The sequence below is a fragment of the Dipodomys merriami genome, unplaced genomic scaffold (assembly GCF_024711535.1).
Source record: "Dipodomys merriami isolate MVZ:Mamm:240054 unplaced genomic scaffold, mDipMer1.0.p SCAF_92, whole genome shotgun sequence".
Lineage (NCBI taxonomy): Eukaryota > Metazoa > Chordata > Mammalia > Rodentia > Heteromyidae > Dipodomys > Dipodomys merriami.
Genome location: NW_027206535.1, coordinates 1,627,228 through 1,651,707, shown reverse-complemented (window position 1 = coordinate 1,651,707; position 24,480 = coordinate 1,627,228). Strand labels below are relative to the sequence as shown.

Genomic DNA, 24,480 nt, shown 5'->3' with positions numbered 1-24,480 from the left:
TTAAGTGGTAGAGCACTAGCCTTGAGCTGAAGAGCTAAGGGACAACATTCAGGCCTAGAGTTCAGGCCCAGGACTGGCCAAAAAAAAAAAAATCTCAAGAAATTATGTGATCCTGGGGCTGGGAAGGTGGCTCAGTGGTAGAGTGCTTGCCTTACATGCATGAGGCCCCAAGTTCGATTCCTCAGCACCACATAGCAAAAAGAAAAAGCTGGAAGTGGTGCAGTGGCTCAAGTGGTAGAGCCCTAGCCTTGAGCAAGAACTGGGGGACAGCGCCCAGGCCCAGAGTTCAGGCCCCACGACTGGACCCCCCAAAAAAACAAAAACCAAGAAATTATGTGATCCTGACCTGGGTATAACCTATATAGACTGACAAAAGAAAAAGAACCTAGAGTGATCAGGCATCCTTATGACCAGGTTTCCCAGGATCTGCCTGCTCTGCTTGTTAGAGACAGTCCCAAAGAGTGGGATCTTACCTTGTCTTCAAGCACTTCTTTGGAAAAAATAGTTTCTACCCAACAGTATTAGAATAAAAGGGCCTCAAAATAAAACTTAATAGCTACTAGAACTTACCAAAGGAATGATTGATCACTTCAAATAAGGCAAAGTAATTCACTGTTGTGCTGTCCATGCCAACCTTTGCTGCAATAGCCTAAAGTTTAAACAGGACAGAATGATTCAGGACAAGTAAATCAGACATCATTGTGGGAAAAGGCAAGTATATGCATGTAGAGGTGAGGGTAAAGACAGACGGTTTATCATTTTGGCTTCATAAGTGTACGTGCACACATGCATACTTAAGTAGGGGGGAAACCCTCTGTACATGACCCAAAAAGCTATGTTTTACATAAGTTTTTCATAGAAAGGTCTTTATTTGACACCACTTGCAAGAAAAGTGCTTGCTAGCACAGGTGTTAAGAAGAAAACAGCCAGGTGTTGGTGGCTCATGCCTGTAATCCTAGCTACTCAGGAGGCTGAGATCTGAAGATCAGGGTTCAAAGCCAGTCTAGGCAGGAAAGTCTGTGAGACTTTTATCTATAATAAACTATTCAGAAAAAGCTGGAAGTGGCCCTGTGGCTCAAGTGGTAGTGTGCTAGCCTTGAGCAAAAGAAGCTCAGGAACAGAGACCAGGCCCAGAGTTCAAGCCCCAGGACTGGCAACAACAACAACAAAAATAGTTAAATATTGTTTCACATATTCAGCCTACATTTAACATAAGTCATTAAGACCTAAGGACTATACTTTGATTCTTTGTTTTTATTTAAGTAGTTAGTTACTTACTCACTTATTGTGATTTATTTACTTATTCTTTGGGTACTGGGGATTGAACCCAGGGCCCTGAGTATACTAGGAAATTACACTAAGTAGGTGTTCTAACCCTGAGGTATGCCCTCAGGATTTTTTTCTTTTTTGGCAGAACTGGAATTTGAACTTGGGTCTTCACATTTGCTAGTTAGGCCCTCTACCACTTGAGCCATTTCTTCAACCCAAGTCCCCTTTTTGAAAGAGGATCTCTCTGCTACCTTTGCCCAGGCTGGCCTCAAATTCACTGTTCTCCTGCTTTCAATTCCCAAGAAGCTGAGATTATTTCAGGCCTGGTTTTATTTATTTATATATTTAATTCATTTATTTGTTGTCTTGGTACTGGGGCTTAAACTCAGCACTGGGGTGTTGTCCCTAAGCTTTTGCTCAAGGTAGCACTCTACCACTTGAGCCACAGAGCCACTTCTGGCTTTTTGTGGTAAGTTGGAGATTAGAGTCTCACAGAGGGCTGGGAAGGTGGCTCAGTGGTAGAGTGCTTGCCTTGCATACATGAGGCCCTGGGTTCGATTCCTCAGCACCACATAAGCAGAAAAAGCCAGAAGTGGCACTGTGGTTCAAGTGGTAGATCGCTAGCCTTGAACCGAAGAGCTGAGGGACAGACAGTGCCCAGGCCCAGAGTTCAGGCCCCATGACTGACCAAAAAAAAAAAAAAAAAAAAGATTCTCACAGATTCCTGCACAGACTGGCTTTGAACTGCAATCTTAAGATCTCAGCCTCCTGAGTAGCTCGGATTATAGGCATGAACCACTGGCACCCATAATTATTAAATATTAGAGCTAAGGATATGGCTCAGTAGTAAATGGCCTGACTAGCATATGTGAGGCCCTGGTTTAATCCCCAAACACACACACACACACACACACACACACACACACACACACACACACACACACACACACACACACACACACACACACACACACACACACACACACACACACACACACACACACACACACACACACACACACACACGGAAATCATTATACTATTATTCTGTTTTTATGTGTATCATAAAGTTTATAATAAAAAAGGAAAAGTTGGTGCTGGGAAGGTGGCTCAGTGGTAGAGCGCTTGCCTTGCATGCATGAAGCCCTGGGTTCGATTCCTCAGCACACGTAAGCAAAAAGAAAAAAGCCGGAAGTGGCACTGTGGCTCAAGTGGTAGAGCACTAGCCTTGAGCTGAAGAGCTAAGGGACAGTGCCCAGGCCCAGAGTTCAGGCCCCACGACCGGACCAAAAAAAAAAAAAGGAAAAGTTAATTATAACCACTACACCTTGGAATATGTATTACTCATTGTTTGAGGAGGGTAAAGTACTTTCATATTAATAGCAATTTAAGAAACTTCTTGTATGCTAGGTACTACAAAAGGACATTATATGTGCTAACTCATTTAATGTATCTTTCTTAGCTTCACATTGTATAATATCAAGCCAAATTATTCAAGTTTAATTTACCTGATACACTTGGTCTGTAGTACTGTTCTTTTTAACTCGGACTGTAACTGTTGTTCCATCTGGTAATGCTACTCTCAGCTCTACATCAGACACACCATTGTAGTTCTAAGGGGAAAAACACAAAGAATTTGTGATCCAGTAAGTCTTCACTCTCCAGATAACATGCTAGCTAAACAACATCTACTATGTGATAGAGAAGAAATGAGTTCCAATGAATACAGTGTTGGGGGAAATGAAATCTTAAAAGTCAATATATTTATAAGACATAAAGTTGACTTTAGGCTGCAGCAGAAGTTAACCTTTAAAATGAACAGGGGAAAATAAGAAACATATTGAAGTCAACATGTTCACATTTCAAAACAGAAAACTATGGAACGGTCTAAGTCAAACCCAGATAAGATTTTTGGTTCACTTCTGTCACTCCATTCAGAACTGACAAATTAGAATGAAAACAGCTGAAAGCAGCAATGCCTACAAATGGTCTCTGGTTTAATGGTTAGATATAGAAATTGCTTCAAATGGTATCCTTACTTTGTTTCTTATTCCTGAAATAATCAGAAAAAAAATCTCTGAAAGGAAAAATGGGTGTCAGCTAGTCTAATGCCAATTTTCTTCCAGCAAAGAATAAACAACTCTTAATCTCTTTGATTCAAAGTAAGTACTAGGGCTGGGAGTATGGATCAGTGGTAAAATGACTGTCTACCATGAGATTTGACGTCCAGAATGGGGGGGGGGGGGGGGAACGACGACGATGACAACCACACAAAGAAAGAAAACAAAAAGGAACTTATCATATTTTTCTAATGGATTTTTTCACCTTTTAATTTTTATCTGAAAGAACCAACTACCTAGGAATAAGTCCATTTTCATTTTCATTTACTACCTGAAAAATTACTATTCATTGTCTAAGCATCCTAAGCATTGCAGTAGTTCCTATTTACCTACTAAGGATATATTCTAAGACTCTCAGTGGATGCCTGAAGCTGTGGCTAGTACTAAATCCTGTAATTGCATGTGGCTCCCACCTTCCCCAAGTACTTAACACTCACTATAGCTGTAACACTGACCTGCCTCTTTTGGCAGTACTGGGGTTTAAAACTAGGGCTTCACACTTGCTAGGCAGTCAGTCTACCACTAAGCCACACCTCCAGCCCTTTTCTGCACTGGTTATTTTTGAGATAGGGTCATATTTATTTTTGAGATAGGTCTTAGCTAGGATTATAGGTGTGAGCCACCAGTTTGTAGCAAATGGCTATAATTTTACACTTTAAGGTGCTATAGCAAAACTAGCATTATTATTCTTTTATTATTATTATTCACAATTATTATTCTTCACAATTTTACAGATTCAAGATTAAATCTTACCATAAGTCTTAGCAACCTCAGCATATGATTTATTTTTCTTATTGGTAAAGACTTTTACCTTTTTTTAATTTTTTTTAAATTTTTTTTTTCTCCACCACCCCCCCCCGACTTTTTTACCTTTTAAATTTAAATGAAACACTCTATGGCTCCTCCTTGGTATATGAGTTGCTAGCATAGCTATTCCTATTATCTGGAGTCATTATTAAGAGTTACTTGGAGGAGGGGGTTGGCTGGTGGGGAAGATAAAGGAGGCTAAATATTGTTAAATACTGCTAAAATAGATTCTTTTGCAACTATGAAAACAAAACAAAGAAACTTGTTGAGGGTGCTATTTTTTATTTATCTATTATTTTTTTTGCTGGTCCTAGGGTTTGAACTTAGGGCCTAGTGCTATCCCTGAGCCTCTTTATGCTCAAGGCTAGTAGTCTACCATTTGAGCCACAGCTCCACTTGCGGCTTTTTCTCTGATTAATTGGAGGTAAGAGTGTCACAGACTTTCCTGCCCGGGCTGGCTTCGAATCGCCATCCTCAGTTCTCAGCCTCCTGAGTAGCTAGGACTACAGGTGTGAGCTGCCACCACCTAGCTGAGGGTGCCATTATGGGGGAGGAAGAGGCAGAATGAGTGACAAAGGCAGTGAAATTGATTGAAATACAATATAAACAAGAGTAGAGATGTAACAATGAAACTGTTTTCTTTTTTTTTTCTTTGTCAGTGGGGCTTGAACTCTGGGCCTAGACACTGTCTCTGCACTCTTCAGCTCAAGGCAAGCACTCTACCACTTAAGCCACAATGCCACTTCCAATTTATTAGTGGTTTATTGGAGATAAGAGTCTCATGGAGCCGGGCGCTGGTGGCTCACGCCTGTAATCCTAGCTACTCAGGAGGCTGAGATCTGAGGATCACGGTTCAAAGCCAGCCCGGGCAGGAGAGACCGTGAGACTCCTATCTCCAATAAAACCACCAGAAAACCGGAAGTGGCGCTGTAGCTCAAGTGGTAGAGTGCTCGCCTTGAGCTGAAGAGCTAAGGGACAACGCTCAGGCCCAGAGTTCAAGCCCCACGACCGACAAAAAAAAAAAAAAAAAAAAGAGTCTCATGGACTTTCCTGCCTGGGCTGGCTTTGAACCGAAATCCTCAGATCTCAGCCTCCTGAGTACCTAAAATTACAGGTGTGAGCCACCGGCGCCTGGCTAATGAAACTGTTTTCTTTATAACAACATAGTAGTTTTTAAAACTCCAAAACTATGGCTGGGAAGGTGGCTCAGTGATAGAGTGCTTGCCTTGTATGCATGAGGCCCTAGGTTCGATTCCTCAGCAACACATAAGCAGAAAAAGCTGGAAGTAGAGCTGTGGCTCAAGTGGCAGAACGTTCACTGTGAGCTGAAGAGCTGAAGAACAGCAGCCAGGCCCAGAGTTCAGGCCCCACGACCAACAAAATAAATAAATAAATAAATAAATAAATAAATAAATAAATAAATAAATAAATAAATAAATAAATCCTCCAAAACTAAAAAAAATAAATAAAAAGAATAGTGATTGAAGCTAGATGCCAGTGGCTCATATCTATAATCCCTGCTACTCAGGTGGCTGATATCCAAAAGACTGATTAGAAGCCAGCTTGAGTAGATGTCTGCAAGGCTCAATCTCCAAAATAACCAGCAAAATGCAGGGCTTGTGGTATAGCTCAAATGGGAAAGTGGCAGCCAAGCAAAGCAGGTGAGTGCAAGACATTGAATTCAAACCTCAGTACAAGCAAAAATAAATTTAAGTAAACAGGTAGTTCTATGCTGTGATACCAGCATAGTCAATCCAATAACTGGTCTAGCTACTAAGTGACTAACAGGAAGTACAGTTATACAGAGTAGATATGTTAGACAAAAGATGATTCAGGTTCTGAATGGGACAGCTACTCAGAATGCCATATAATTTGAAACTCATGAATTGTTTGTTTTCTTTAATTTTATATTTAATATTTTAAGACCATAGTTAAGTGCAGTTAACCAAGACTGTGAAAACTATAACTATGGATAAGGGGGTAGGAGGAGTAGGGAAGCAAGCTACTGTACTTTACCATAAACCCCTGTCTGCAAGACACTTAAACTCTAGCCAGGAAAATAATACATATGCATATGAAATAATTAACAAATAAAATGTTGGCATTACCCATGCAATCTATTCAATTACTGTTTATTTATTATTTATATGATTGACACTGAGGTAAGGCACTGGGAATATAAAAGATGATCAAGGCTTAGTTCTTATTATAGGTAACTCATAGTCTTGTAAGCTAAATATAAAGTGACAAACTGATGACAGGTAGAGAATGAGACAGTAATATGCTGATACTAAAGACAAAAGTTCTTGGTAGAATGAAAAATCAATGATCTGAGTCATCAGAGAAGGATTCAAAGAAAAGGTAGACTTGGCACTAGGAGCAGAAAAAATTAGAGTCCTTTGGAGTTTACTGCAATTCAACCCATAATCAATACCTTTGATTTATTTTTTCCCATATGGAACTATGATAAAAATAGTAGTTGAAGAGTTTTCACCTACCTCATCTGATTCTGACAGGAATTCCTGCATGATATCACTCTCACCAATGACTCGTATTGAACACACTGTGGAAAATAAATAAAAGATCTAAAGTCTTAAAACCAAGAATATAAAGTCAAGAACATGTAAAGGTTTAAATTCAAATCATCAATAGCAGGCAAAGATAAAGTAGCATGCATTCTTGGCATGCAAGATTTTTCTTTTTGGGTCTGGGAAGGTGGTTCAGTGGTAAAGCGCTTGCCTTGCATGCATGAGGCCCTGGGTTTGATTCCTCAGCACCACATAAGCAAAAAGAAAAAACCAGAAGTGGCGCTGTAGCTCAAGTGGTAGAGCACTAGCCTTGAGCTGAAGAGCTGAGGGACAGTGCCCAGGCCCAGAGTTCAAGCCCCACAACCGGGCCCAAAAAAAAGATTTTTCTTTTTTTGGGGGGTGGGGGGGTAGGGGGATACTGGTCCTGGGGCAAGTACTCAGGGCCTAGATGCTGTCCCTGAGTTTTTGCTCAGAACTAGTGTTCAACCACTTGATTCACCGCTCCACTTCTGGCTTTTTGGTAGTTAATTGGAGATAATGCAGGCTTTCCTGCCCGGGCTGGTTTCAAACCAGGATCCTTAGATCTTCACCTCTTGAGTAGCTAGGATTACAGATGTGAGCCACCAGTACCTGGCAACATGTGGGATTTTTAAAGGCATGATGAACATTTATCTAAACGTGGTCTAGAACACAGAAAAACAAGAAAACACAAAGATACAGTTTGCTAAAAATAATAAAATTGGCTAATGTAAACCTAACCTTACAGTCTGATGTGACCTATGGACATGCTAAAAACAAAACAAAACAACAACAACAACAAAAATGATGGTGGTAAAAAAGGTAATGGAAGGAAAAAATCAGTTAGGAATAAACCAAGCTGCCAGTGTGGTGGCACGCACCTGTCATCCTGGATACACAGAAATGTAATAGGAGGATCATGGTCAGGCCAGCCTGAGAACAAACGTGACATCCTATTCTAAAAGTAACTACAGGGCTGGGAATGTAGCTCAAGTAATGGAGAATGTGCCTAGGAAGCATGAGGCTAAATCCTAGTATTGAAAGAAAAAAGAAGAAACAGAGTTAGGGGAAAAGGAGGAAGGAAAGGAGGGAAGAAAAGAAGGAGGAGAGGAAGGAGGGATAGAAAGGCTAAAAAGCAGGGAGGTTAAGTAGCTGACTGTCTAAAGTCCAAGAGTTAAATTTCTGAACACTTGAGGATAGTAAATCATGATGATAATTATACTATATCGATTTTTTTTGATCAATCATGGAGTTTGAACTCAGGGCCTGGGCGCTGACCCTGAGCTTTTTTGCTCAAGGTAGCACTTTATCACTTTGAGTCACAGCTCTACTTCCAGTTTTGTGGTAGTTAATTGGCAATAAGACTTTCCTGCCCAGGATGACTTCAAATTACAATTCTCAGATCTCAGCCTCATGAGTAGCTTGAGTAGCTAGGATTATAGTCATGAGCCACCAGCTCCTGGCTTACTTTTGATTTTTTTTTTTTTAAACTGTACTCTTTCTCACTTCCTGAGGGCTGTGTTTGGAGACCAATTCATGTTAGGAAAAACTAAAAGAAGACAAGGAAGTTCAACTACCTTCTATGGGGGAAATGATTTTTCTTCAGGGGGGTAAGACTTCCTACCAATTAATTTTAATTAAACTAGGTCAGTTCGTTTTTACATAAGCACATAAAGACATAGATTATTAAACATCACATACAATGATAATTCCTGTATTTTAAAATATAGCAAGGAGTAGGCTGGGAATGTGGCTTAGTGGTAGAGTGCTTGCCTAGCATGCATGAAGCCCTGGATTGAATTCTTTGGTACCATATAAATAGAAAAAAGCCAGAAGTGGTGCTGTGGCTCAAGTAGTAGAGTGCTAGCCTTGAGCAAAAGAAAAAAAAAAGGGGCTGGGAAGGTGGCACAGTGGTAGAGTACTTGCCTTGTATGCATGAGGTCCGCGGTTCGATCCCTCAACATCACATAAGCAGAAAAAGCCGGAAGTGGGGCTGAGGCTCAAGTGGTAGAGTGCTAGTCTACAGCTGGAAAGCTAAAGGACAGCGCCCAGGCCCAGCGTTTAGGCCCCACAACCGACAAAAAAAAAAAAAAAAAAAGGAAAAAAAAAAGTTCAGGGACAGTGCCCAGGCCCTGAGTTCAAGCCCCAGGACCAGCAAAAAAAAAAAAAAAAAAAAAGCAAGGAAAGGTCTCTTCTCTAAGCAACAAAATATCTTACTCAGGACATTTGTGTCATTTCTCTGCCATTCTAGAAAAACAAATGCTTCAGCAGCCTTCTAACTATAGCCTGCTTAGAAGAAGGGGCGTTTAGACTATCGAGAGTTTAGCAAATCTACCTTGAGTATCTATAAAGAGGGCTGGGAATGTGGCTTAGAGGCAGAGTGCTTGCCTAGCATGCATGAAGCCCTGGTTTCGATTCCTGAGTACCACATAAGCAGAAAAAAAAAAAAAAAGCCAGAATGGCATTGTGGCTGAAGTTGTAGAGTACTAGCCTTGACCACAGAGAGGCTCAGGGACAGTCCAAGCCCTGAGTTCAAGGCCTAGGACTGGCAAAAAAACAAAACAAAACAAAATATATAAAGAGTTTTCATGTAGGATGTTGAGTGAACCAACATCATTTTGATGAAAATGCCTTAAATACTGCTCATTTAGTTCCCAAATCAGCACGGAATTCCATTTCATTTGCATATGTAATATAATTCTATAAATAAAGGTCAAATGCATCAAAAACTATTTTATTTTTCTGTTGCTAAGTTTTTTGGGAGCCAATAAAGCAGGCTGTTATCAGTGTAGTAGACATTTCAGTCTTGCCTCAAAGCTCAAATCACTTTTTGTACTGGTCCTGGTGCTTGAGCTCAGGGCCTAGATGCTGTCCCTGAGCTTTTTTGCTCAAGGCTAGCACTCTAACACTTGGGCAACAGCTCTACTACTTGGCTTTTTGGTGGTTAATTGGAAATAAGAGTCTTACAGACTTTCCTGCCTGGAATGGCTTTGAACCAGGATCCTCAAATCTCAGCCTCCTGAGTAGCTAGGATTACAGGTGTGAGCCACTAGTGCTCAGCTCAGATCACTCTTATATTCAGAAATTTATGTTACTCTCACTACTGAGTTTCAAGAGACATAGCTACACAGTTTGCAATATATACATAGAATATATGTCTACTGAGGATAGTAGAGTTTAATAGAATGATTTGCCTTTTTCTAGATATTCTTCCAACCCCCGACGCCGGGCATCCAGTTGCTGTTCTGATAATGAGAATGGCCACTTTCCCGGAAGTCGAGGAAATGTAAAGTTGGCAAACTCTCTCTTTAGGTTCTGGTGTAGGATGGCAAACTCCCGGTACCGCTTAGAACACAACTGCCTTCCTGCCATGTAAACATTGTATACCTGGTAAAAGAGATAAACAAAGAAAAGTTTACTTGCTACAAAATAAATCACAGAATCACCTAAAGACATGCTCAGAAGGATACTGGTTAAGTATATTCCCATGCAATAAACAGACTATGCTCAAAAGGTCACTTTAAAATAAACATGCCAGCCGGGCCTGTAATCCTAGCTACTCAGGAGGCTGAGATCTGAGGATCGCGGTTCAAAGCCAGCCCGGGCAGGAGAGACCGTGAGACTCCTATCTCCAATAAAACCACCAGAAAACCGGAAGTGGCGCTGTAGCTCAAGTGGTAGAGCGCTCGCCTTGAGCTGAAGAGCTAAGGGACAACGCCCAGGCCCAGAGTTCAAGCCCCACGACCGACAAAAAATAAATAAATAAATAAAATAAACATGCCAAAGTTGTATAAGAGGACTACTCCCTTCAAGGGAGGTATTATCATGTAATGCTAACAAAATTATTTCTAATACTTCTTGCTTCAGAGGAAATTATCAGTTTTTCAGCTAAATTTTATTTTCAGAAAACTCAAAGTCTTTCAAAGCTGGTGTGGCAACATATAAGTAAATGAACAAGCAAGAAAAAAGATAACATGACTGATATGTGTGATAGATCACAATAGCTCTATAGTTAATTTCACAGAAAAGGCCTAAAAATAACTAAGAACAGTAGTATTTTTGTTAGCAAGTTAAACACCATCCAAAATAAAAGCTAAGGCCTTCATAATAATTTAAGGTAAACCATGTTGTCTCTACTTCTTCCAGCCAACCTTCCTGTTTCCCTGACCCTCAAAAGTTATCATACCAATCATGTTCATCATTCTCTTTTCTTTTTTTCCTTTGAGACAGGGTCTTAACTATGTTGCCCATAGGTACCTTTGAATTCCTAGGCTCAAATAATCCTCCTGCCTCAGTCTCTGAGAAGCTAAGACTACAGGCATGCCCAAAGCATTTAGCTGTTTTTTTGTTTGTTTGTTTTGGGGTGTGGGAGGACAGGTGGTTTCTTATGTTGCCCAGGCTTGCCTGGAATTTTCCTTCCTTCTATATCAGTCTCTCAAGTGCTGGAATTGCAGGTATGTGTCACCATACCTGGCCCCGTTGGTTTTCTTTTTATGGTTTTTGGTTTTCTACATTTATATGTAATCCTCTTACTTTAATTTTAATGGGTACTTTGATTCTATAAAAATAGCATACACACCATGCTGAATGAGACTTCTTGGGAATTACATTTTTCATGTAATACTATATTACTCAATCTCCTCCACAATATTACATTAATTGTTGTATGTAGCATTTTGGGGTATGTGTGTATCATAGTGTTTGTTTTTAATTTGCTCTCTCTCTGATGGCATTTAGGTTGTTTCTATGTTTTAGCTAGTAATGTGAGCAATGCTGCTATAAACATTTGTGTACATGCTTCCTGTTATACAGGGAAAAAATACTGTCCTGAGTACAAAACCAAGAATGGGACTGCAGGAGTAAAAGATGTGCGCAAATTTAACCTCAGGATCCTGGGCACTGGTGGCTCATGCCTGTTAGGAGCCTGAGATCTGAGGATGGTGGTCAAAGCCAGCCCAGGCAAGAATGTCCATGGAAATGGCACTGTGGCTCAAGTGGTAGAGCGCTAGCCTTGAGCTGAAGAGCTCAGGAACAATGTCCAGGCCCTAAATTTAAGCCCCACAGCTGACAAAAAATAAATAAATAAATAAAATAATAATAATAATAATAGTTCAACCTCAGGAAATAATGGCAAATTATAAGCAGGAGTAGTTGCATGAATTTATATTCATTTCAGTGACATATAAGAAGATCCTTTTAATTTCTGCCAAGGGATTGAGTATGAAAAGATTTGTAAGTGGTGGTAACTTAGATTTCCCAATTCACTTAAGATCCAGATTTTCCTTTTATATTTACTGACCATTATGTGCCATTTTGTAAAATACAAATTCATGGGGCTGGGAAGGTGGCTCAGTGGTAGAGTGCTTGCCTTGCATGCATGAGGCTCTGGGTTCGATTCCTCAGCACCACATAAGCAAAAAGAAAAAAGCCGGAAGTGGCGCTGTGGTTCAAGTGGTAGAGCACTAGCTTTGAGCTGAAGAGCTGAGGGACAGCGCCCAGGCCCAGAGTTCAGGCCCTACGACCGGACCCAAAAATAAATAAATAAACAAACAAACAAACAAATTCATGTGTTTTACTTACTGTTATGTTGAATTTTTGTGCTTTTACCTATGGATTTGTAGAGGTCTTTGTAAATAGTTTTTTAAATTGTTATTTTGACTTTTCTTTTATGTATGTGCCTGCACTGGGGCTTATACTCTGCCTAAAGCTCTCATTCAGCTTCTTTGACTCATGGTTGTCACTGTAGTACCTGAGTCTGACCTCCATTTTTGGATTTTTGTGTATGTGTACTAATGCTAGTCCTAGGGCTTGAACTCAGGGCCTGGGTACTGTTCTTAAGCTTTTTTGCTCAAGGCTAGCACTCTACCACCTGGGCAACAGCTCTACTTCCAGGTTTTTAGTGATTTATTGTAGATAAGAGTCTCATGGATTTTCCTGCCTGGCTGCCTTCAAACCATGGTCCTTAGATCTCAGCCTCCTGGGTAGCTAGGATTACAAGTATGAGCTACTGGTACCAGTTCATTTTTGGCTTTTTGCTGGCTTACTGGAGATAAGAGTCTCATGGATTTGTCTGCCAAGACTGACTCTGAACATATAACAGTCTTCTGAGGAGTCATAGATTTGAGCTACTGGTGTCTGGCTTAGTTTGACCTTTTTAGATGGAGTCTTGCTATATTATCCAGACTGGTCCTGAACTCCTGAGTTCAAGTTATCCACTTGCCTCAACCTCCCAAGTAGGTAAAAGGCACATGTCTAATTTACCATTTTTTTATGAATAACAATTTTTTGTGTCTAAAGAATCTTTTTTTCAGGGGAAACAAAGGAGAAGGCAACAATGCTTGATAAGAAATGTACTCATTACCTTGCTCATGTAATTGTAACCCCTCTGTACGGTATTATCACAGTAAAAAAACTTATTAATAAAAAAGAATCTTTTTTTCTATACATAATTTTAAAAAATATTCACCAATAGTTTCTACCAAGACTTTTTAATCTTTCAGTTTGTCATTTAAGTCTTTAATACACCTTGAATTATTCTTCTATAATATTGGGTTGCACTGGAATTTCTTTTAAAGTTAATGATATTTAAAATCAAGTTTTAATTGAATTATTCCTAAATAACATCATTCTGATTTTACAGGATAAGTCAATTTGGAAATTTCCAAGTAGTCTATAATTAACCTATTATAAATAATAGAAAATTGGACATAAAAAAAGGAAACAACTACAGTAACCTCTTGGTATCTCTCAATATTTGAAGACCTCCTTTGAGGAAAAACCTCACATGCTCAGGATGCAAAGTTCATCTGATAGCCCAGGCATAAAGGAAGTGATTAGTAATGGCCATGGGACAGACACAATGTTCATCCATTCCCCTGTCTATTCCCTTTTACTAAGGAAATGACAATCTGTTGAGAGATGGGCAGCAAATTCTCTCATCCAAAAGGCATACCTACAGCATTACCTACTCTACTCTTGGGAAGTGAAAGGAGCCATATTAGGTCTAAGATCCTACAATGATTACAAGACATCTGGGAAGGCAACGGAAAGTCTTTTACAAGATTAGCAATAGGGGCTGGATTGTGGCTCAGTGGTAGAGTGCCAGCCATGCATTCATGAAGCCCTGGGTTTGATTCCTCAGTACCACATACACAGAAAAAGCTGGAAGTGCCGCTGTGGCTCAAGTGGTAGAGCACTAGCCTTGAGCAAAAAGCTCAGTGACAGTGCCCAGGCCCAGAGTTTAAGCCCCAGGACTAGAAAAAAAAATTAACAATAGGTACAAGGCAAGCGACTAAATCCTTATGTGGCTGACTTAAAAAGAATAAGTCCTGGGGCTGGGAAGGTGGCTCAGGGGTAGAGCACTTGCCTTGCATGCATAAGGCCCTGGGTTCGATTCCTCAGCACCACATAAGAAAAAAGCCAGAAATGGTGCTGTGGCTCAAGTGGTAGAGCGCTAGCCTTGAGCTGAAGAGCTGAGGGACAGTGCCCAGGCCCAGAGTTCAGGCCCCACAACTGGACCCAAAAAAAAAAAAAAGAATAAGTCCTTAGCTGGTTGAAAAAGTTAATAAATATAAGGCAGACAAATTAACTATGTAAGAAGAAATGACAGAACTAAGAAAGATAAAATCTCCACATAACACTAAAGCAAGGGGAGTAAACTGAGGCAAAGTGGAAGAATAGGTGATATTGTCCAAAAAGAATTGTATTTTTTACCTGACTTATGAAATGGTAACCCCGCTGTAAACACCTTAATAATAAAAACAAAATTATATTTTAAAAAAAGAGAGCAGATGTCTACCTCTACAATGAATCTTGTCTAAGTAAAACTCCAGGGAACTTTCAAATGGCAAAAGTAAGAGTATGCAGAGAGAACTTTTCTATTGTGTAAACATACTAAAGTATCTGAAAACTTGCTATGGAGAGAAGTCAGGAACATTGAGAACCCTCAGACACCTTTCCAGAGCCCCAGCCACCACTCTAAATAACAGGTTAATAATAGCAAGAGGAATGTAAATAATATAATGAAAGAAATGATAGATCAGAGATAGTAAACATTAGGGCAGAAATCAATGAATTAAGAGACCTAAAAACCTATCAATAGAATCAACAAAACAAATAGCTGATTCTTCGAAAAAATTAATAAAATTGACAAAACCCTAACTAACTTGACAAAAAAAAAAAAGAGACTCGAATTGATCAAATAAGAGATGAAAATGGAAATAGCACACAAACATTCAAGAAATCCAAAAGAAAGCCAGGTGCCAGTGGCTCACGTCTGTAATCCTAGCTACTCAAGAGGCTGAGATCTGAGGATCGCTGTTCAAAGCCATCCGAGGCAGGAAACTCCTTGAAACTCTTATCTCCAATAAACAACCAGAAAACTGGAAGTGGCGCTGTAGCTCAAGTGGTAGAGCACTAGCCTTGAGCTGAAGAGCTGAGGGACAGCGCTCAGGCCCAGAGTTCAAGGCCCATGACCGACAAGAAAAAAAAAAAAAGAAATCCAAAAGATTATGGACTACTTTCAAAACCTATACTCAAATAAGATGGAAAGTCTAGTAGAAATTGATAAATTCACAAAGATATATGAACTGTCTAAACTGAATCAAGAAGATATAAACCACTTAAACAGACTCATAAGAAGCAATGAGATTAAGGAAGAAATTAAGTCTCCCAATAAGGAAAAGTCCATGTGTGGGTGAATTCACAGTTGAATTCTATAAGACGAACTAACACCAGTACTCCTCAAACTTTTCCATGAAATAGAAATTTAAGGCTGGGCACTGGTGGCTCACGTCTGTAATCCTAGCTTCTCAGGAAGCTTTAGATGGAAGGATCCAGGCTCATCGGCAGCCTGGGCAGCAAAGTCTGTGAGATTATAATCTCCTCCGATTAACCACAAGAAAACCAGGGTGGAGCTATGATTCAAAGTGGTAGAGCAGTAGCTTTGAGCAAAAAAATCTCAGGGACAACTCCCAGGCCCTAAATTCAAACTCCTCACAACCAAAACAAAAACAAAAAAAAGAAGAAAGATATGGAAAGATTACTACCAAACATATCTGTGAAGCCAATATTATACACATCTCAAAAAAAGTGGGGACCCAACAATAAACAAGAACTATAGACCAATCTCTTTGGTGAACACAGAGGCAAAGCTCCTTAATAAAATACTGGGTAACAGAATTTAACAACTAATTTTTTAAAAATACACTACAATCAAGTCAGTTTTATCCCAGAGATGAAAGGCTGATTTAATGTGCATAAATCAATAGAGGACCTCAAAGAAGCTTTGTTTATGTGAACTATCTCTAACAAGATTTGCCATACTAGGGCTGGGAATGTGACTTAGTGGAAAAGTGCTTACCTAGCATGCATGAAGCCCTGGGTTTGATTCCTCAGTACTACATAAACAGAAAAAGCTGGAAGTAGCAATGTGGATCAAATGGTAGAATGCTAGCCTTGAACAAAAAATAAAAAAGCTCAGAAACAGTGCTCAGGCCCTGAGTTCAAGCCCCAAGACTGGCATGCATAAATCAATCAATCAATCAGTCAGTCAATCAGACAATCCACAGAATGGGAGAAAATTTTCACTAGCTATTCAACAGATAAAAGATTAATATCCTTGCTGGGTGCCAGTGGTTCATGCCTGTAATTCTAGCTGTAATTCTGGCTCAAGTTAGTAAAGTGATAGAGCCCTGAACTGAAGAGCTAAGGGACAGCACCCAGGCCCAGAGTTCAAGCCCCTTGACCAAAAATAAATAAATAAAAAATAAATAAAAATCCAGAATACATAACAATCTCAAAAAAGTTGTACAGAGGAGAATAGTCAAATAAATAGACAAATAAATTGAATTAAGAAGATGCAAATCTTGAATACCAGGAAGTAGAAGCATGTTTTGGGGGTGAAGTGATGGGGGACATACAAACGGAGGAAGGGTAAGCAAATTAGGCCATTATACTCAAGATACATTATGTAAAATTGACCTTCATAACTTGAGTATAGTAATGGAAGGGAGAAAACAATAGAAGGGGTAACACTGCTCAAAATGCATTATAAGCTGAGTGCTGGTGGCTCCTTCCTATAATTTTAGCCATTAAGGAAACTGAGCTCTGAGGACCAAGGTCAAAGCCAGCCCAGACAGGAAAGTCCATGTGGCTCTTATCTCCAATTCACCACCAGAAAAATGGAAGTGGTGTTGTGGCTCAAAATGGTAGAGCACTAGTCTTGAGCAAAAAGAGCTCAGGGACAGTGCCTGGGCCCTGAGTTTAAGCTTAAACAGACATACAAACACAAACACTCACACTCACACACTCACACACACACACACACACACACACACACAAACACAAATGTACTGTACTCATAACGTGACCTAATAATAAACTTTTAAAAAATATGTAAATCAAAACTATACTAAGGGGCTGGGAAGGAGGCTCAATGGTAGAGTGCTTGCCTTGCATTCATGAGGCCCTGAGTTCAATTTCTCAGCACAACATAAGCAGAAAAAGTCAGAAGTGGTGCTATGGCACAAGTAGTAGAGCGCTAGCCTTGAGCTAAAGAGCTGAGGGAGGGACAGCGCCCAGGCCCAGAGTTCAGGCCCCATACGGACCAAAATAAAACAAAAACAAAACTATATTAAGAGTCCATCTCGGGCTGGGAAGGTGGCTCAGTGGTAGAGCGCTTGCCTTGCATGCTCAAGGTCCTGGGTTCGATTCCTCAGCACCACATAAGAAAAGAGCCGGAAGTGGGGCTGTGGCTCAAGTGGTAGAGCGCTAGCCTTGAGCTGAAGAGCTGAGAGACAGCGCCCAGGCCCAGAGTTCAGGCCCCACGACCAGACCCCAAAAAGAAAAAAAAAAAAGAGTCCATCTCAGTCAGGCACCAGTAAATCATATCTATAATCCTAGCAACTCAAAAGGCTGAGATCTTAAGGATCTGAATTCAAAGCCAGACCAGACAGGAAAGTCCATGAGGCTCTTATCTCCAATTAACTAGCAAAAAGCCTGAAGTGGGCCTATGGCTCAAGCTCAGGGACAGCACTCAAGTCCTGAGTTCAAGCCCCAAGAACCCCTCATAGACACACACACACACACACACACACACACACACACACACACACACACACACACACACACACACACACACACACACACACACACACACACACACACACACACACACACACACACACCTCAGTCCTGCTAAAAAACAGAATTTCAAGAAATAAATGCAATTAATAACTTCCACAGCAGACTAGAGCAAGCAGAAGAAACAATTCCTGAGCTTGAAGACTGTTCTTTTCTAATAATCAAATCTTTCCAATAAGCAAATATAACAACCAAAAGCCTGTAAGAATCATGGGAAACTTTAAGCAAGTCAGCATTCACATTTATGGGTATTCAAGAAAAGAAGTAAAAATTCATAGTAAACTGAGTTAATGAAAGACAGTTGAAAATTTTCCAATACTGGGAAAGACATAGGTATCAAGTCTAGTTGTTTTAACCAAAACAGTTTTCTTCTTCAAGGCAGATTATAGTCAAAAGTATCAAAAAAATCACAAAGAAGCTGGAAGCCCGTGGCTCACATCTGTAATCCAAGCTATTTAAGAGGCTGAGATCTGAAGATCCTGGTTCAAAGCAGCCTGGGTGGAAATATCCCTGAGACTCTTTATTGTCGATTAACCAGCAAAAAAACAAAAATAAAAGTGGAGGCATTTACCTTGCCCATGTAATTGTAACCCGCCTGTATGGTATTTTCACAATAAAAAAAAAGTGGAGGCATGGCTCAAATGGTAGAGTGCCAGCCTTGAACAAAAAAGCAAAGCAGCTGGTTTCTCCTGGCTCAGACTTGTAATCTTAGCTACTCAGGAGGCTGTGATCTAAGGATCGAGCTTTAAAGCCAACCCAAACAAGAAAGTCTATGAGAATCTTATCTCCAAATAAACACCAAACAGCTAGAAGTGGAGCTGTGGCTCACGAGGTAAAGCAAAAGAAGCTCAGGACCAGTTCAAGCCTCAGGACCAGCACAAAAATAAAGAAGAAGGAAGGAAAAAAAAAAAGCGGCTGGGAATGTAGGTTAGTGGTAGAGTGCTTGCCTAGCATGCATGAAATCCTGGGTTCTCGATTCCTCAGTACCACATAAACAGAAAAAGACAAAAGTGGTGCTAAGGCTCAAGTCAAGTGGTAGAGTGCTAGGCTTGAGCAAACGGAGCTCAAGGATAGTGCCCAGGCCCTGAGTTCAAGCCCCAGAACTGGCCAAAAAAACAAAAATAAAAACAAAGCAAGAGCATAAGACTCTGAATTCAAGCTCCAGTATGAGCACCAAAAAAAAAAAAAAGAAAGAAAGAAAGAAAAGAAAAGAAAAAGAAAAAAGTTGATAAAGTTGACTTAATCAAAATGTCTAATTTCGGGGCTTGGTGGTTGGCTCAGTGGTAGAGTGCTTGCCTTGCATGCATGAGGCTCTGGGTTCGATTCCTCAGCACCATATAAGCAGAAAAAGCTGGAAGTGGCACTGTACCTCAAGTGGTAGAGCACTAACTAGCCTTGAGCTGAAGAGCTGAGGGACAGCGCCCAGGCCCAGAGTTCAGGCCCCACGTCAGCAAAACAAAACAAAAAAAGTTAAAAAACAACAACAATAACAAAATGTCTAATTTCTATTCTTTGCAAACCACTGTTTTTTTTAAAAAACTGAAAAGGCAGGTTATAGACCAGTAGAAATATTTATAAAACATCTATTTGATAATATATCTATCCAAAATATATAACAAACCCTTACAACTATTAACAATGTTTCCTTTTCTTTTCTCTGTTTTACAGTTTGGGTTTGAACTCAGGGTCTCATGCTTGCTAGGCAGACTTTGTTCCACTTGAGCTACTCTACTAGCCTGACAATACTTTTTTTGGGGGGGGGGGGCCAGTCATGGGGCTTGAACTCAGGGCCTAGGTACTGTCCCTGCGCTTCTTTTACTCAAGGCTAGCACTCTACTACTGGAGCCAGAGCACCACTTCTGGATTTTTCTGTTTATGTGGTACTAGGGAATCAAACCCGGGGCTTTGTGCATGCAAGGCAAGCACTCTACCACTAAGCCACATTCCCAGCCCCTCATTTTTTTTTTTTAATGTTTGAAACAAATTTATTCTCAGAATAATGCACAAAAGCACAGGTTGAGGCTACTGATGGGAGTGTCCCTCCCCACTCTTTCTCCTCTCCCTTACTTTCTGAATGCCAGGGAGAACACAATTGAAGGAAACATGCAATCACAAACAATGATCAACTCTAAAAAAATATGGAATGCTTCACGAATTTGCGTGTCTTCCTTGCGCAGGGGCCATGCTAATCTTCTCTGTATCGTTCCCATTTTAGTATGTGTGCTGCCGAAGTGAGCACACCCCTCATTTTTTTTTAATGGGTAGATGAATCAAGCAGATAGTTTATTGTAGATGAAACACTATGAACATTTACCAAAATTAATAAAACCAGCCATTTAAGTGAATATTAACATAGATAAGTTGTACTTAATAAGGCTGTTTTAAAAAAAGAACAATTAGTAGTTTCATTTCTTTTCTCAAGTCTACAGAAATTCTCAAGGTCCCCAAAGGTCCCAACACCCAATCTGCTCTACTTTTAGGATATGGCCTTAATTTCAACTTTTTACCTGCCTTTTGTTTCAAATTTAATACTTGAGAAGCACAAAACTCTAAATTTCCTAAATAGCTCTATGAACACAAGGACCATACTAATATAAAACCTATGTGCCATCATCTCCAGCTACCTTATAATGCCAACTATTTGAGCCCTCTGCAACTCTCCTAGCTTCCTTGCTTTTCTTATCTCCTCAGAAAACAAGTCCATAAATGTTTTGTGGCTTAGTCCTTTTGTGGCTTAGACAAATCCCAGTATCAGAGGCTGCAACTTTAATCACCAGATTAGTTTTTGTTTCCTTTAAGTGATGCTAAGGACTGAACTCATGGTCTTGCACATGCTAGGAAAAGTCACCAATGAGCTATCTATATTCCCAGTCCTGCAGATCCATTTTAAACACCTGCTACCTGTTACCCAGTATCTTAACAGAATTCACTTTTCATTTTCTACAAGGAATAATGAATATTTTTCATTATATCATACCCAAAGTGATCAAAGGCAAAAAAGCATACAGCAACCAACAGGAAAATAAGTAGATTGAGGTTATCAGTGGCAATGATGTTTTGAGGAACAAACAGCAGCATTCAGGAACGGGGCTGGCACACATACAAAATTCATGATGGGCTCCTACATGTCTACAGTAGCAACAAAATAAAAATGTGTAAAGTATCTAATGGGAATTGGACTTAGTATCATTGGAATCTTGAGGAAAATCTGAACTAATCATGCACACATGCATCTCCAAAGAAATGAAGAAGATGTAATGAGGAGTATAAGAAGGCATAGGCTCAAAAAAACAAACCTCTGCATTATCCAACAGAGGGTGAACACCAACTTTTTAAATTAATCTTGCTCTATTGCTCCACAAAGTCAACAAACAAGAGATTACTGTTAGCAAAGAGATATGACAACCAATAAAAGAATAAGCAAGCAAGCATCAAAGAAACTCCCATGCGTTTATAATAGACCAAAATGCAAACCTGAAACTGTCAGGAATTAAAATAAAATTGTACTTAAGCAGAAATATAACTCTTTAATACTGTAGTTTATCCCCTGAAATGAATCAGGATGTCTCTAATCTATGCATGAACCCATTTTCCTGGTGGAAAAACTGACTTGGATTGCAGTCTTTTAACTCTATTCTAATATACTCATAAGACAGGGAAATGAAAGCTAGATGTTTGAGGATCAAGTGGGGCTGACACTCACCACAAACTTCTCACCATTCTGCTCCACATGTTTGTATGTGGGGACCGAAATGGGCACTGCTTGCTTTTCTGTGTAATCATAAAATGATTGTCCCAAGGAGTCGTCACTGGGATCTAGGTTATCCGCCTCATGAGGAGGTACAGACAACACTGTCAAGATCAATTCCTTCTCGCCTGCACGGATCAGGTCCACCACCTGCTTGTGTGTCGCCCCCTCAACATTCACGCCGTTCCTAAGGGGAAAAAGGGAAAAAGACAATCCCATAAACCAGAAGGGTCCAAACACTTTGTATTTCTACCCTCTTCTCCTGTTCCCACTCCAGTGCCAGATAGTGTGAGGAATCTTAAGATCAAAAAGTTCACTTGCTTCCAAAAGAATTCTTTTCTACCTTTACAAAATTCTAAGGTGCAAATTGTGAACTAATGGCAAGGAGAGAGAAGGAAACAAGTAAGAAGACCTACCCTTCCTCTATTCTAATAGCTCACACACACACAGCTTCAGACAAACACAAGGAAAAGAGGGTGATGCTGGGGAGGAAACAAAGCGTCTTAAGCTAAGCATATGTACAATATAATCAGAGTGACTTTTAAACTGTAGTCTGTCCATTTAAACTAAACCAAACTAAAAAATTTGTGCCAGCAGCTCACACCTATGATCCTACTATTCAGGAGGCTCAGATCTGAGGATCGTAGTTAAAAGCCAGACAGGGCAGGAAACACTATGAGACTTTTTTTGGGGGGAGGGGAAGGGTCAGTTGCAGAACTTGAACTCTAGGCATGGGCACTGTCCCTTAGCTCTTCAGCTCAAGGCAAGTGCTCTACTACTTGAACCACAGCACCACTTCCGGTTGTCTGGTGGTTTATTGGAGAGAAGAGTCTCAGGGACTTTCCCTCCTGGGCTGGCTTTGAACTGCAATCTTCAGATCTCAGCCTCCTGAGTAGCCAGGAGTACAGGCATGAGCCACTGGCGCCCGGCAATTAATTTTCTTTTATATCAAGTTTTATTGCATTGGGGTTAAATATTATTCATCTTCACACATATTAGTTTCTTATATCTCTTGACCTTTAAGAATATCTTCTTGGGCTGGGAAGGTGGCTCAGTGGTAGAGCGCTTGCCTTGCATGCCTGAGGCCCTGGGTTCGATTCCTCAGCACCACGTAAGAAAAAAGCCCGAAGTGGCGCTGTGGCTCAAGAGGTAGAGTGCTAGCCTTGAGCTGAAGAGCTGAGGGACAGCGCCCAGGCCCAGAGTTCAGGCCCACAACCGGACCCAAAAAAAGAATATCTTCTTTAGCCTGTAATCCTAGCTACTCAGGAGGCTGAGATCTGAGGATCTCGGTTCAAAGCCAGCCCAGGCAGGAAAGTCCGTGAGAACTACTATCTCCAATAAACAACTAGAAAACCGGAAGCTCCACGATGGACAAAAAAAAAAAAAAATTCTTTCTAAAGTTGCATTATCTGACCCAACTTCCTTTGTTTTCCCAAATCAATTAATCTCTCAGGATTCTACTTTTTTTTTTAACCTATTCTGTGTTATCTCACTTAAAGCCCTGTGTAATCTGTTCAAACTAAAAAACATACACCTAAGGTTACACAGTAAACCAACCTACTCATTCCTGTTCCCGTGTATAAAGACTAAAATAAGGAAAAGTACAAGGTTTGGTAGAGCAATAATTTTGCAGACAAAGATGCTGAGTCTTATAAAACTCACTCAGCAAACTGAACTACCCCCTCAGAATGCTGAGCCAGTCTGCTGTCTCAGCATAAACCACTGGCAACTGGAGGTTCCCTACCATGGTTATCCCAAGAAAGATAGGAAATACACACCTGGCCTCTAATTTATTTAATATTTTAAAGCTTATCTACCCTTTAGAGTTCTTTTCAGTTCTGTTCCAAACCATTAAAGCTTTTTTCCTCCTTGAAAATGAATGCTAAGTTTAGTCATAAGACTTCCACATACTTTTTAGTCGCTAGAATTGTCTCTGTCAAAGTGTGGTATCTGAAACACCCACTTACACAAATTGAGCAGGCAGGCATTCACTCACTAGCCTCCCTCCTTATTACGGGTTTAGCAATCTAGTCAGTAAATTCAGTACTCTTGACATTTTATAACTTGAAAGTCAAATTTATAAACTAAAAAGCAGTTTTACAAAAAAAAATCCAGTAACATAGAAGAAAATGAACTCCTTTACTGATGAAAATTTGAACAGGTCATATTAAAGGACCAAAAGAAAATGATAAATTCTGATTAGCTAGTAAGATGACACAATGGGAAGAAAATCTACATGAGTTCAAATCCTGACTCTGCCTGTGAGTCATCTTGAATTTTTCAATCTTTCTAAGTCTTGCTTTCCACATCTGCAAAATAGGAACAATAACTCTCCCTAACAGTTGTTATGACAATTAATGTAATAAAACACATTACCTGTGGTGAACAATGTCTGAACCCACAAATCCATAGATATAAAAAAGAATTATATACTGCGGGGACTGGAGATGTTGCTCATGGTAGTGCTTACCTAAAATATGCAAAGCCACCGGTTGCTTTCCAGTACCAGGAGAAAAAAAAACAAAGAAACACTATGTATAAAGAAATTTGGGATATGCTGGGCATGCCAGAGGCTCAGACCTGTAATCCTAACTATTCAGGAGGCTGAGCTGAGGATCACCGTTAAAAGCCAGCCTGGGAAGGAAAGTCCCTGAGACTCTTCTCTCCAATAAACCAGAAAACTGGAAGTGGTGCTGTGGCTCAAGTGGTAGAACAGTAGCCTTGAGCTGAAGAGCTCAGGGACAGTGCCTAGGTCCAGAGTTCAAGCTCCACAACTGACCAAAAAAAAAAAAAAAAAAAAGCCCCCATGAGACTCATCTCTAATAAACCACTCAAAAAATTGGAAGTG

The 24,480-nt window shown here is 40.2% G+C and overlaps 1 protein-coding gene and 1 non-coding gene across 3 annotated transcripts in view; both read right to left on the bottom strand.

Annotated features, from left to right (window-relative positions):
* LOC138821572 (sorting nexin-27) overlaps positions 1–24,480 on the bottom strand; it is a 75,017-nt gene that overhangs the window by 27,151 nt on the left and 23,386 nt on the right. For both annotated transcript variants that reach the window (XM_070013950.1, XM_070013949.1), the window contains exons 2-6: positions 21,588–21,819; positions 9,937–10,129; positions 6,695–6,759; positions 2,778–2,882; positions 571–649 (exon numbers count right to left, since the gene is read on the bottom strand). In XM_070013950.1, coding sequence (XP_069870051.1) covers positions 571–649; positions 2,778–2,882; positions 6,695–6,759; positions 9,937–10,129; positions 21,588–21,819 — 674 coding nt within the window. The remainder of the gene's footprint in view (positions 1–570; positions 650–2,777; positions 2,883–6,694; positions 6,760–9,936; positions 10,130–21,587; positions 21,820–24,480) is intronic.
* Positions 20,017–20,123, bottom strand: LOC138821651 (U6 spliceosomal RNA). The gene has a single exon (XR_011370177.1). It is a non-coding gene; the product is annotated as a U6 spliceosomal RNA (small nuclear RNA).